The sequence below is a fragment of the Heterodontus francisci genome, chromosome 36, assembly GCF_036365525.1.
Source record: "Heterodontus francisci isolate sHetFra1 chromosome 36, sHetFra1.hap1, whole genome shotgun sequence".
NCBI classification, from domain to species: Eukaryota; Metazoa; Chordata; class Chondrichthyes; order Heterodontiformes; family Heterodontidae; genus Heterodontus; species Heterodontus francisci.
In genome coordinates this window covers 9,857,468-9,870,606 of record NC_090406.1, presented here as the reverse complement: position 1 = coordinate 9,870,606, position 13,139 = coordinate 9,857,468, and the positions used below count along the sequence as shown (strand labels likewise).

The 13,139-nt window shown below is 43.1% G+C and overlaps 1 protein-coding gene and 1 long non-coding RNA gene across 2 annotated transcripts in view; one reads left to right on the top strand and one right to left on the bottom strand.

The window, feature by feature from the left end:
* Positions 1-1,447: 1,447 nt before the first annotated feature.
* s1pr4 (sphingosine-1-phosphate receptor 4) lies at positions 1,448-11,978 on the bottom strand. The gene is made up of 2 exons (XM_068016136.1): positions 11,669-11,978; positions 1,448-6,405 (listed from the first exon to the last, which is right to left on the bottom strand). Exon 2 carries the CDS (start codon positions 6,282-6,284, stop codon positions 5,169-5,171), a length of 1,116 nt encoding a protein of 371 aa, XP_067872237.1. The 5' UTR covers positions 6,285-6,405; positions 11,669-11,978; the 3' UTR covers positions 1,448-5,168.
* The window catches only part of LOC137351580 (uncharacterized), a 57,135-nt gene continuing 52,817 nt past the window's right edge, over positions 8,822-13,139 (top strand). Inside the window, exon 1 of the long non-coding RNA XR_010969520.1 lies at positions 8,822-9,492. This is a non-coding gene — a long non-coding RNA (uncharacterized lncRNA). The remainder of the gene's footprint in view (positions 9,493-13,139) is intronic.

The following is a 13,139-nucleotide window of genomic DNA, read 5'->3' as shown; positions in this document are numbered from 1 at the left end:
GGTGGTAGAAGTTTGTAAAAGTCTTTTGCGAATGTCCATTGATGCTAGATAAATTAATTAATTTTAAACCTGAGATTGACAGATTTTTGTTAACCAAAGATATTAAGGAATTTGGGGAAAATGCAGGTATATGGAGTTAGGTCACATGATCTCAAGAATGGCCACCGACAGACTCAAGGGGCTAAATGGCCTGCTCCTGTTCCTATGTTTCTAGACCTAGGAATTCTGGCCAATCCCTGCTCCTGAATGCTGCGGCCCAAGGAATCCACAATTTAGGGTTACCAACTCTGGTTTCATTACATGACCTCCAGCCTCTAACTGCAGCCACCCTGCCCCCCCCCCCCCCCCCCCCAGCCGACTCACACCATTGATTACCTGACACATCCATCCTTATGGTGTATCACCAAGTGAAAAGCAAATAGACTCTTCATTGCACAATTAATTGATTTGATGTCAGTCATACAGCCTCCATTCCTCCCAGCTCTATAACTAATAAACAAAAATGTTCAAAGAAAATGAATTTAAAAGACTCCTGGAGATTAATCTTTAATTCCTGGAGATTCCAGGGCAATCCTGGAGGGTTGGCAACACTAGATATTCGGCTTTGGGCTTGATTTACATCGAGCTGCAAGTGGCGAATCATGACTGAAGATCGGCAATCTACTGGCATCGCAAGAGCCTGCCAGTAAGTGAAGCGATGTTGGGAGCACTCCTCACATCTCCATATTAGGGGAAGTCTGGGGGTGTTTTCCTGCCAGTTAGTGCCACTTTGTTCTGTGCAAGTTTATCTATACCCAACGTCCCTTTCCACAGAATGTCAATGCACAGTCAGATCACAGTGAATGTTAATGAGTCTCTAGAACTGTACATGGCAGATCTTCTTCATTTGTAGCAGAATATCTATGACACACATGACAAGATTAAAGTGACAACAACAGCCTTTTGATTACATTCAAAAATATTTATTCACAGTTTGAAAACTTGATTAACAATTTAGCTGCAGTTGAGGCGGCAAACACAAACATGATTACAATTGTGTTGTGCGATCAATTCATTTCTGTAGAGAAAATATACTCCATTAATACTTTGGTGCATTCCCTAATACTTTAATATGCTCCATTAATGCTTTGACATCTTCCATTAATACTGTGACACACTCCACCAGTAGTTCAACCTGCACTGTTAATACATCAGCACAGCCCATTAATATTTAAAGAGACGGCTTCAGCACTTTAGGGAGAATCTTGTCATGAAGGAAATATTTGCTTTTCCATGCAGAGTTTTATTAAGTTGTACCGCGATACAACAGTGAACCCTTCAACAACACTCTGCTGTAACACTGACACAATAAAGCAGCCGAGAATTTTCATTCGCTGAAATAACATTGACACATTTGCAGATTCTCAGGTGAATAGTCACTTTGGAAACATCAGAAAATCTTACACAAAGTTTTTTTGTTTCGAACTATTCATTCACAGGACGTGGGCGCCACTGGCAAGCCCAGCATTCCATTGTCCGTCCCTAGTTGTCCAGCTTGAGAAGGTAGTGGTGAGCAGTCCATGTGGTGAAGGTACTCCCACTGTGCCATTAGGTTAGGTGTTCCAGGATTTTGGCCCTGTGGCATATTTAACCATCAATCTTGCGATGACTGAGGAGCAACAAATTATGACATGGCTAATTTTAAGATGCATGTGTGTTTAACTAGCTTGATGTCAAAGGGTTATCATGTAAATGGGCAGACTATGTACAACTAAAAACAGGAAAACATTCGTCAATGACTCACATTTGGTAGGTGTTCTGAGTCATATCCATATTTTGTCACTGTTGCAAATTAATATACATTTTATTATATTTCAGCATCCATGCCATTTATAAACATATGATCCTGTTCTAGGGTACAGGGTAGTGTCTAGGGCAGAGTAAGGAACAAAGTGAAATGAGTTTGTGGCAGTTTTACTCTTTTAATGAACAGCCATCATAGAATCACGGAGAACTTATAGCTTAGAAACAGGCCATTCAACCCAATTGGTCTATACTGGTGTTTATGCTCCACACAAGCCTCCTCCCACCTTCATCTATCCCTATCAGCCTAATCACAGAATTGTTACAGTGCAGAAGGAGGCCATTCAGCCCATCATGACCGCACCAGCTCTCTGAAAGAGCAACTCCCTCAGTTCCATTCCTCTGCCTTCTCCCCATAACCCTGCACATTCTTCCTTTTCATATAATTATCTAATTCCCTTTTGAATGCTTCAGTTGAACCTGTCTCCACCGCATTCTCAGGCAGTGCATTCCAGACCTTAACCACTCGCTACGTTAAAAGGTTTTTCCTCATGTCACTTTTGCTTCTCTTACCAAATACTTGAAATCTGTGCCCTCTCTTTCTCGATCATTTCACGAGTGGGAACAGTTTCTCTCTATCTACTCTGTCCAGACCCCTCATGATTTTGAATACCTCTATCAAATCACCTCTCAGCCTTCTCTTCAAGGAAAACAGTCCGGCCTTCTCCAATCTATCTTCATAACTGAAATTCATCATCCCTGGAACCATTCTGGTGAATCTTTTCTGTACTCTCTCCAATGCCCTCACCTCTTTCCTAAAGTACAGCACCCAGAATTGGACACACAACTCCAGCTGAGGCCGAACTAGTTTCTTATACAAGTTCAACATAACTTCCCTGCTCTTGCACGCTATTCCCTTATTAATAAAGCCCAGGACACTGTATGATTTATTAACCGCTCTCTCAACCTGTCCTGCCCCTTCAATGATTTATGCACATATACACCTAGGTCCCTCTGCTCCTGCACCCCCGTTAGAATTGTACCCTTTATTTTATATTGTCTCTCCATGTTCTTCCTGCCAAAATGAATCACTTCACATTTCTCTGCATTGAACTTCATCTGCCACCTGTCTGCCCATTCCACCAACTTGTCTATGTCCTTTTGAAGTTCTGCACTATCCTCCTCACAGTTCACAATGCTTCCAAGTTTTGTATCATCTGCAAAATTTGAAATTGTGTCCTGTACACCAAGGTCCAGGTCATTAATATATCAGGAAAAGCAAGGGTCCCAACACTGATCCCTGGGAACTCCACTACAAACCTTCCTCCAGCCCAAAAAATATCCATTAACCACTACTCTTTGTTTCCTGTCACTCAGCCAATCTTGTATCCATGTTACTACCATCCCTTTTATTCCACGAGTTACAAGTTTGCTCACAAGTCTGTTGTGTGGCACTGTATCAAATGCCTTTTGACAGTCCATGTACACTACATCAACAGCATTGCCCTCATCAATCCTTTCTGTTACCTCCTCAAAAAAACTCCAGCAAGTTCGTTAAACATGATTTTCCTTGAAGCAATCCATGCTGGCTTTCCTTAATTAACTGGCATTTGCCCATGTGACTATTGATTTTGTCCCGAATTATTTTTTCTAATCTGTTCCTTTCTCCCCCATGTGTTTAATATCTAGCTTTCCCTCAACTGCATCAGTAGATGGACCTTAACATATTTATGCCATGGAATAGGTTGGACAAATCTCCAACACTGTGTATTGGAAATGTATAATGCTTGGAGAATCTGTGAATATTTTCCATTTCGTATGGGCTCATCCTCCCTTCCCATGCCTCTTATTGATAAGATCACCTATTTTAGGAGATAAAGTGCCTCAACCATCACAACAGTCCATTATTTAAACAAAAAGATAGAGTTTGTTAAATCTTTAGCAAGCAAACATGTGAGGTTGTCTGGTAAAAGGGTAGTCATAATTAGTCCCACTCCCCCCTACACTTCCCTCATAACCCTGCAATTTACTCTGCTTCAACTGTTTATCCAATTCCCTTTTGAAAGTGCTTCTCGAATTTGTCTGCCAAACATTCGGATGTGGTAACGCACTCTGTGTCAAAACATATTATGAGGCAAGAATAATATTACAACACCCAGTTTTGCTGAAAAGGCTGTGGATGCTGTTGAACAATTGGAATTTGCAAGACTGAGATTGTCAGATTTTTGTTGGGCTATGGTATCGAGAGACCTTGAACAAAGGCAGGTAGATTGGAGCTGAGGTGCAGATCAGCCATCAGCTAATTGATTGGTGCAAAAGGGCTGAGGGACCTCCTCCAGCTCCTGATGGTACTATGAAAATGTCTGCAGTTGTGCATCTCTCATTCCCTGATTGTAAAGACGACACCGTTTAAACATGTGAACAATGGGCTTTTTACAGGCAAGGACTCGATGGGCTGAATGGCCTCCTTCTATGTCGTGTATCACTCTATGACTCTAAGGGAAAAGAGCATTGCTGATGGAGCAATAGCTTACTGGTCTTTATCTTGAGCGCTTATGTTGTTTTATTATAATACATATATTCTGGTACCAGTCAGTGCAATTAAGTGATGCTTCTAATGTGGTTTGTACTGGTTTATAAAAACAACATCTGCCTGACATTTGATTTTGACAAAACTAGAAACATGATTCCTATCAGTTGGACTTTGAGAACTGCAAAGCCCATTCAAAGGATTTATCTGAGATGAGAGTGAACTGAATTTTTAACAGTGGTGCTTTCTGAGGTAACAAAAGTAAGAAATAACTAGCATTTATAATATAGCGCCAAATAATTAGTTTCAAAGTAGATTGACTGTTGTTATATAGGAAAACATGGCAACCAATTTACACACAGCAAGATTGCACAAACAGCAATGAGATTAACGACCAGTTAATGTTGGCCAGGACACCGGGAGAATTGCCCTGCTTTTTCACTCTTCCAACAACAGTAACATTGTAGTAAAAATCCCAGGAGCATTATCAGATGAAATTTCCATGGATTCTTTTACATGCACCTGAAAGAGTAGACGGAGCCATCACTTAATGTCTCATCTGCGAGACGGCACCTCTGACAGGGCAACATTCCTTCAGTACCGTGCTGAAGCATCAGCCTGGAACATGTGCTGAAGTTTCTGGAGCGGGTCTTGAACCCCTAACCTGTGCATTAGAGGTGAGCCAGGCAGATATTGACAGATAGGCCAAGAATAGGTTTGATCTAATTCAATTCTGCGACTGTAACGCCACTGGATGAAAATCCAGTTTTAACGCATAAACAGGGTTTCTGCTGAAGTTATGGCAGAATAGGAGCAGCTCACGGAGAATTCCCAGCTGGAATGACTGCTGCGAATCTCAAGATGAGCTCTGTAGCTTTCCTGATTTAGGCAAAGTTTTCTTTGGACTCAGCAGTTTTGAATTTCGGAAACTCTCCCTCAGTCTGTAGGAGCTGTCAGTGGAGGCTCCGAGGACGGACTCAGTCCTGCTCAGGAAAGGCAAGGGAGCACCAGCTTTGACGAAGCAGCAGCACAGGAGCTTGAGAATGGCCCGCCTCACCTCCTTGCTTCCAAATGAGTAAATGACTGGGTTGACGGCCGAGTTGATCACAGCCAGGGTAATGGTCCATTCCATGCTGTGCAAGTTTTCACAATGTGGCGAGTCACAGAAGACATCCAGAAGGAGAAGCACAAAGAGGGGGCTCCAACAGATCACGAAGGCAGCAACAATCATGAAAACAGTCTTGAGTAGTCTTACAGACTTCTGCCTGCTTTTGCTGCTGGACACAGACTTGGCACTGCTCCTGACAAGGTGGTAGATGCCACTATAGAGTGCCACTATCCCGATTATGATGATGCTGAACATCACTACGCAGAAGAGGATGTAGCTCTTGGAGTACAAAGGCAGCAAGGTGGAACACTCATCAAAGTTGCAAATGCAGTTCCATCCCAGCAGTGGCAAAAGGCCTATGAGAGAAGCCACCAGCCAGCACAATCCAATCAGGACGTACACCCGGTAGGTTTTGCGTGCTGAGGCATAAGGTACAGGTCTGACCATGGTTGCGTATCTCTCCACCGCCGTGATGAGCAGGCTGAATGTTGAGGCAGCCAGGGCAAAGAACAAAACCCCTTCCCGAATGAACCATAGCGTGGGGGTGATCTGAAAGGTTTTTTCACCCGACAAGCATATGTTCACAATGTAGACAATTCCAGTCAATAGGTCACAGAGGGTGATGTTGGCAATGCAATAGTAAACCCAGCTCCTGAAGCGAGTGTTGTTCAGTATAGCCAAGAAGACCAACAGGTTCTCCATGACGATGAAGCAACTGACTACCAAGAAGACAATTCTGATGGCGCCCATGCCCTCGCTGGGCAACCGCCTGTTCTCCAGCTTTCCCGTGTGGTTGTAATGCAGCAGAATTATATTTACCTGTTGACTCTCAACGAAAGTCAGGCATTCGCTGTTGTTATTCATTTCGGTAAGAAGCACTGACTCCGAGAATCAATAATTTGCACTTGACCTTCAGCAGAGGCTCAGGAGCATTCAACCAGTTTCTTGGAGAGAGCGTCTAGCATATTTTCCAATTTTAAAAAATCTGAAAAGAAATTGTGGAATGCATTATCAGCTTGTTCACTGAAAGCAAAGGTCTCTGCGACTGGTAGGCAAAGCAAAAGCAAATGTAGTCAAGTGTTAACAATTGATCTGAGGCTCTTCATTTCCTGCAACTCTGATAGAAGATTTCAATTTCATTATAATATAGACACAGATTGTAGTATTCAATAATTGGTTGTTAATAACCATACTATGTGCTAGTCCATCATAGTCATTGTCACTGGTTAGTATCTGTCTCCCTTTGACAAGAAAAACATGAAAATATTTCCCACCTTCCCCGTGTGGGATATTAGGAAGTGCCAGCTTCCAAGCAAAGGATAGTAGAAGTTTGGAACTCTCTCATGCAAACAACAGTTGATGCTGGCTCAATTGTTATCTTTAAATCTGAGATTGATAGATTTTTGTTAACCAAAGCTTTCAAGGGATTTGAGGCAAAGGTATATGCAGTCAAGTCATGATCTTGTTGAATGGCAGAACATGTTCAAGGGGCTACCTTAGTTCTAATACTGTGTTAGAATCTCCCAGGCCTCACACTGCAGGGATCGGACAGTTTGCTAGGCCCCTTGACCACCCACTTCCCAATCTCATCACCCCACCACCCACCCCCAACTCCCCACAGGACTCCCAGTCAAGAGTTAAAATGTGCATTCTGCTCCTACCCATTCACTGGACACTGGAAATAATCTTTTCCCATTTACTCTGGCAAACTCTTTCAAGATATGAGCAACAACAATAACTTTTATTTATATAGCGTCTTTAACATAGTAAAATATCCCAGGGCACTTCACAGGAGCATTGTCAAACAAGATTTCACATCGAGACACGAGGCGATATTAGGACAGGTGGCCAAAAGTTTGGTTAAAGAGGTGGATTTTAAGGGTGTCTTAAAGGTGGGGACTGCGATAGAGAACCGGAGAGGTTTAGGGAGGGAACTTCAGAGGTTTGGGCCTCGGCAGCTGAAGGCACGGCCTCCAATGGTGGAGCGATTAAAATTGGGGATGTGCAAGAGGCCAGAAAGTGATCTCGGAGGGTTGCTGGGCTGGAGGAGATTTCAGAGATAGGGAGAGGCAAGGCCATGGAGGAATTTGAGCACAAAGATGTGAATTTTAAAATGATGGTGTTGTTGGCCTGGCGTAGAGCCTTTCCATTAGAAGCCCCATTAGCCACCTCTGTCCCAAAGAATACAGCCCCCTGCAGATGCTGGAAAGCCGAAATAAAAATACAAAATGCTGGAAACATCATTGCATCATCATCACTTTTGTTATTTAATAACTCCTGGTCTCCCGTCCTATCACAAATCTTTCCCTTTCATTCTTTCGATGTCCCACTTTTCCCTTGCTGTGCATTTAATTAAAACCTGTTAATCTCTAACATCTTCAAATTTTGATGAAGGTCCTGAAACGTTAACTCTGTTTCTCGCTCCACACCTGCTTCTGGATCTGTTGAGTTTTTCCATCATTTTCTGTTCTCATTCCTATTCTTAAGTCTCTTGATATAGTTATATCCTGTCATATGAAAATATCAGGCAAGAAAAGACCAGCTGATCCATCAAGCCATGCCCCGTACAGTGGTGATTATGATTGGATATCTCCCTGCCCAACTGCATCTAGGCCATCTTAGGATTGCCAACTCTCCAGGATTGTCCTGGAGTCTCCAGGAATGAAAGATTAATCTTTTGAATGTCAGGAGAAAACAATACCGTGTGCTATTCTATAATTCACTCTGAACGCTTTTGTTTATTAGTTACAAAAATATTGGAGATGGGAAAGAAAGGCTGTTTGACTAGGTGGGGCAGATGAGATCAGAAGTCATATGAGGCAACCTCCAGGCATAGGTCCATCTAGAGTTGGCAACAAAAGATTATCCTCATCCTGGTATTATCTTAAATTCCATGACTCCTGTGATCTTTCTATAATTGGGATGTCCAAAACAGCACACACTGCATTTCTGACTAATGCCTTGTCGGGTTTAGTGGATTTTGGTTCATTATTTGTACTTCAATGTAGAGACTCTGATCTAAAAATACTGAATTGGCTCGCAGTTTGCTTGCAGATTTTGCCTCGGTGCTTAAAATAAACCCCCAAAAAAAGCAGAATACAAAGAAACAAGACACATCTGTTTTTAAAATATTGCAAGTTTTGGTTCTTGTGTTAGGCCTCAAGGGAACAGCTTTGGCCTAGGGATTGGGCGATTCACAGCGGAGTTTCATAGTAACAGGAAAAGATTCAAAACAAAGCAGACATAGGTGACGCATTGGAATAAAGAACAAAGAGTTTGTATTTAAATAGCACCTTTGCCGACCTCAGGATGTCTCAAAGCATTTTACAGCCAATGATTTGCATAAGGACTTAAGAATATAAGAGCAGGAGTAAGTCATGCGGCCCCTCGAGTCTGCTCCACCATTCAGTAAGAACATGGCTGATCTTCTACCTTCAACTCTATTTTCCTGCTCTATTCCCAGATCCCTTAATTCCCAAACATCTATTAATCTCATTCTTGAACATATTCAACAACTGAGCATCCACAGCTCTTGGAGGTAGAGAATTCCAAAGATTCACAACCCTCTGAATGAAGAAATTTCTTCTCATCTCACTCCGAAATGGCTGATCTCTTATCCTGAGACTAGTTTTAGACTTTCCAACCAGCGAGAAACAGCCTTTCTGCATCTACCCTGTCAAGCTCTCGAAGAACTTTTATACGTTTCAATGAGAAGATTTTTGAAGGGCAGTCACTGTCGTCTTGTGCACAGCAATGTCTTACTGACAGGAATGTGATGATCACCAAATAATCAGTCTTAGTTGGTGACTGAGGGCACTAGGAATAACTGCCCTGCTCTTCTTCAAAATAGTGCTGGGGGATTTTGGTATGTACTTGAGAGGGCTCCGTTTTAACCCCTCATCAGAAAAGCAGCACCTCCAACAGTGCAGCACTCCCCCAGCACCGCACTATGAGCGTCAGCCTAGATTTTAAGCTTATGTCTCTGGAGTGCGGCTTGACTCACTACTGTCTGACTCAGAAGAAACAGTGATACACACTGAGCCACAGCTGACACCGAAGGCTGCACTGAAAGGTAAGAAATACATGTTTTTCTTAAATTTTTTTCTATTGTCAGAAGGCTGCCAAAAGGAAAATGTCGCAACAGCTGGATGAGACAATAGATGTTTTAAAAATGCTGCTTCTGCAACAAGTTCTGTTAGGAGCGAATTGCCACCAATGTGTGTATATAATATATTGTACCCATGACTAGCAGATTTGAAATATAAGCGCCATGTGTTTCGTTGCACAACTTAACTTCCTCTTTAACAGCTGTTATTGACATGTTGAAGTTGCTGAGTTCACCTGGTTAGGACGCTGTCCACCTCTCACACAATAGCTCTGCTCAGTGCCAAGAGTCAGGCAAACCCCACCCTCTGTGTCCCGTGTGCTTTTCATCTGGTTAGCACTATATTACTTGTAGACCACTGACTGGGAATAGGGAGGTTCCCACCCTCACTCGCACCCTCCCAAGCCTGTTCCTGTCTGGCTATGAGGACATATTTGTGATGCCCATTGCAATCTGACTGTTATAATGTAACTGTATTAGTCTTTCACAACCCCAGGACATCCCAAGGCACTTTTCAGCCAATGAGGTATTTTTTTTGAGGTGCATCACAAGTTGTAATGTAGGGAAACGCAACACTCCATTTGCACACAGCAAGATCCCACAAACAACCGTGGGATAAATGAGCAGATATAGCCGACTCCCCACATTTAGTGGGGTGGAAATGGAGCCGGAGGATCTGGTGATGGGACAAGGAAAAGCTACTTAGAGAACAGAGCCCATTGGGTCAGTTATGGCTAACCCTGCAGCCAACAGCAAGAAAACCTACTCTTGCGGTGCTCACACTCTCGTAAGACGTAGGTGACCTAGTGATGATCCTGAATTCCATCAGCACAGTCCATTATCCTGAGGTAGTTACCAGATTTTTTTATTGTACATTCCCTTCTCCTTCCCCTCTGTCCCACTCTCTTGAACTTTACCTCCTCCTTCCCTCTTGGTTCCGGCTTTCAGACTCCAAGGTTAGTGCCACCATTACTTCTTGTGAAAGTTCATCTCCTCTCCCACTGTTTTCAATCTTGGTGCTGGCTCAATAAAACTTCATCAGATCCCCTCATGCTCTCCCAAGGGTTGCTTGCACTGTGTTCTGCAGTGCAGGTTGCACGTCATTTTACATTGGAGAGGGAAAGGGGAACAGAGCAAAGTAGAAGGAGGGGAAAGGGAGAGGGATAGAAGGGAAAGGCAGGGAGGGAGAGGAAGGGGTGAAAGAGAAAAGAACAGTGAGAGGAATAGAAGGGGAACAGGGGAGAAATAAAGGAGTGAGAGGAGAGCGGGATAGAAGGGGAGAGGAAAGAGAGGAGAGGAAGAAAGATGATAGGGAGATGGAGGGAAGGGAGAAGGAGAGGAGGGAGTGGAGATGAGAGTGAGGAAATGGGGAGAGGGGGAATGGGATAGGGAGAGAGTGAAGGGGAAAGGGAAAAGGAGAAGGAGGAGTAGAGAGGGAAGGTGAGGGAGAGCATAAGAAACAGGAGCAGGAGTAAGTCATACAGCCCCTTGAGCCTGCTCCTCCATTCAGTAAGATTATGACGGAGCCTCTACATCAACACTTTCTCATCTTATCCCTATTTCCCTTGATGGAGACCAAGACTTTGCTTTTCTGTCTGCCTTGACATATTTCCACACAGTATTTTTAAATGGCACGGTTTAAAACAACTTATATGTTTAGAATAGATAGAAACATGCAGTTTTTTCAAAGATGCATATTTAAAGGTTTAGTAATAAGAAAAATACTGTCTAAATACTGTCACTTGCACAGAGATGATGGGCCAAATGGCCACCTTCTGTGTCATAAATGTTCTATGTTTCAATGACTCTAAACCTTTAAAAACTATTTCCCCTTCAGCCCAAAATTCAGACACAATCCTCTCTCATACACATTGTGTAGTTTTTACACCCTATCTATAGAATGTATTAAGTATTATACAGAAGACATTCAAAATGAAACACTGCAGAGCAGGGTTGCAGATATTTGAACTGACTGATGTGCATATCAATGCACACTGTTGGATCTACCTATACAGCATTTAACTCACTTTTAAATAAAGTCTTTCCTTTGCCTAGTAAGATGCAGTAAAGTTAAGAGGGACAGCAACTTGTACTTTCTCAGTTCTGGCTGGTGCAGCAGGTACTTATGGAAGGTGAAACTTACTGTGCTGACGTTGTGGATTTGTCTTTTCATCACTTGAGTTGCTGTTTGCCCTGCGCCTGTATTTCAGCAGCCGCTTCTCACTCTGCCTGGTTTGAATGTGCACATGGTCTCAGCAAATTACAGAAGTTGCAGACAGACTTCTTGTGATCAGTAGTGTACCACCCAGGATGACACGGCAGACTGAAGGAGCTGATAAGACTATGTAGCAGATGCATGTGAATCTTGTGAAGCAGCGCAGTTCAGGGGAAGAAACAAACTCCCCTCCAGATCACGTCATCTTAAACATTTCAGCAATGGTGAGACTATCCTGCCCAGTGACCAACACAACCACACACAATTTTCTACGCTCCTCTCTTAAAGACACCTGCAAGTGAATGGTATGATTGCACAGCGTGTTGGAGCTGTAATATCTGCACTTTAGGACTCAGTAATAGCACTCTGTCCTCTCAGTTAGTGGGCAGTGGATTCAAGTCCACTCCAGTGACTGGAGCATATTACAGGCTGACTGTTTGCGGTATATATTAATAATTGGGACTTAAATGTGGGAGGCATGATTGGGAAATTTGCAGATGACACAAAAATTGGTCATGTAGTTAATAATGAAGAGGATAGCTGTAGACTTCAGAATGATAACAATGGTTTGGTTGAGTGGGCGGAAAAGTGGCAAATGGAATTCAGTCTGGAGAAGTGTTAGGTAATGCATTTGTGGAAGGCAAACAAAGCAAGGGAACAGACAATAAACGGAAGGATATTGAGAGGGGTAGAGGAAGTGAGAGACCTTGGAGTGCATGTCCACAGGTCCCTGAAGGTGGCAGGACAGGTAGATAAAGTGGTGAAGAAGGCATATGGAATGCTTTCCTTTACTGGCTGAGGTATAGAATACAAAAGCAGGATGTAATGCTGGAACTGTGTAAAATGCTGGTTAGACCACAGCTGGAGTATTGCGTACAGTTCTGGTCACCACATTACAGGAAGGACATAATTGCTCTGGAGAGAGTACAGAGGAGATTTACAAGAATGTTGCCAGGACTTAAAAGTTGCAGCTATGAGGAAAGATTGGATAGGCTAGGGTTGTTTTCCTTAGAACAGAGGAGGCTGAGGGGTGACTTAATTGAGGTGTACAAAATTATGAGGGGCCTAGATAGAGTAGACAGGAAGGACCTGTTTCCCCTAGCTAAGAGGTCAATTACCAGAGGGCACAGATTTAAGGTGATTGGTAAAAGGAATAGAGGAGACATGAGGAAAAACTTTTTCACCCAGAGGGTGGTGGGTGGCTGGAATTCACTGCCCAGATCAGTGGTGGAGGCAGAAACCCTCAACTCATTTAAAAGTTACCTGGACCTGCACCTGAAGTGCTGTAACCTGCAATGCTACGAACCAGGTGCTGGAAGGAGGGATTAGATTGGGTGGCTAGTTTTTTCAGCCAGCGTAGACACAATGGGCTGAATGGCCTCTTTCTGTGCCATAACGT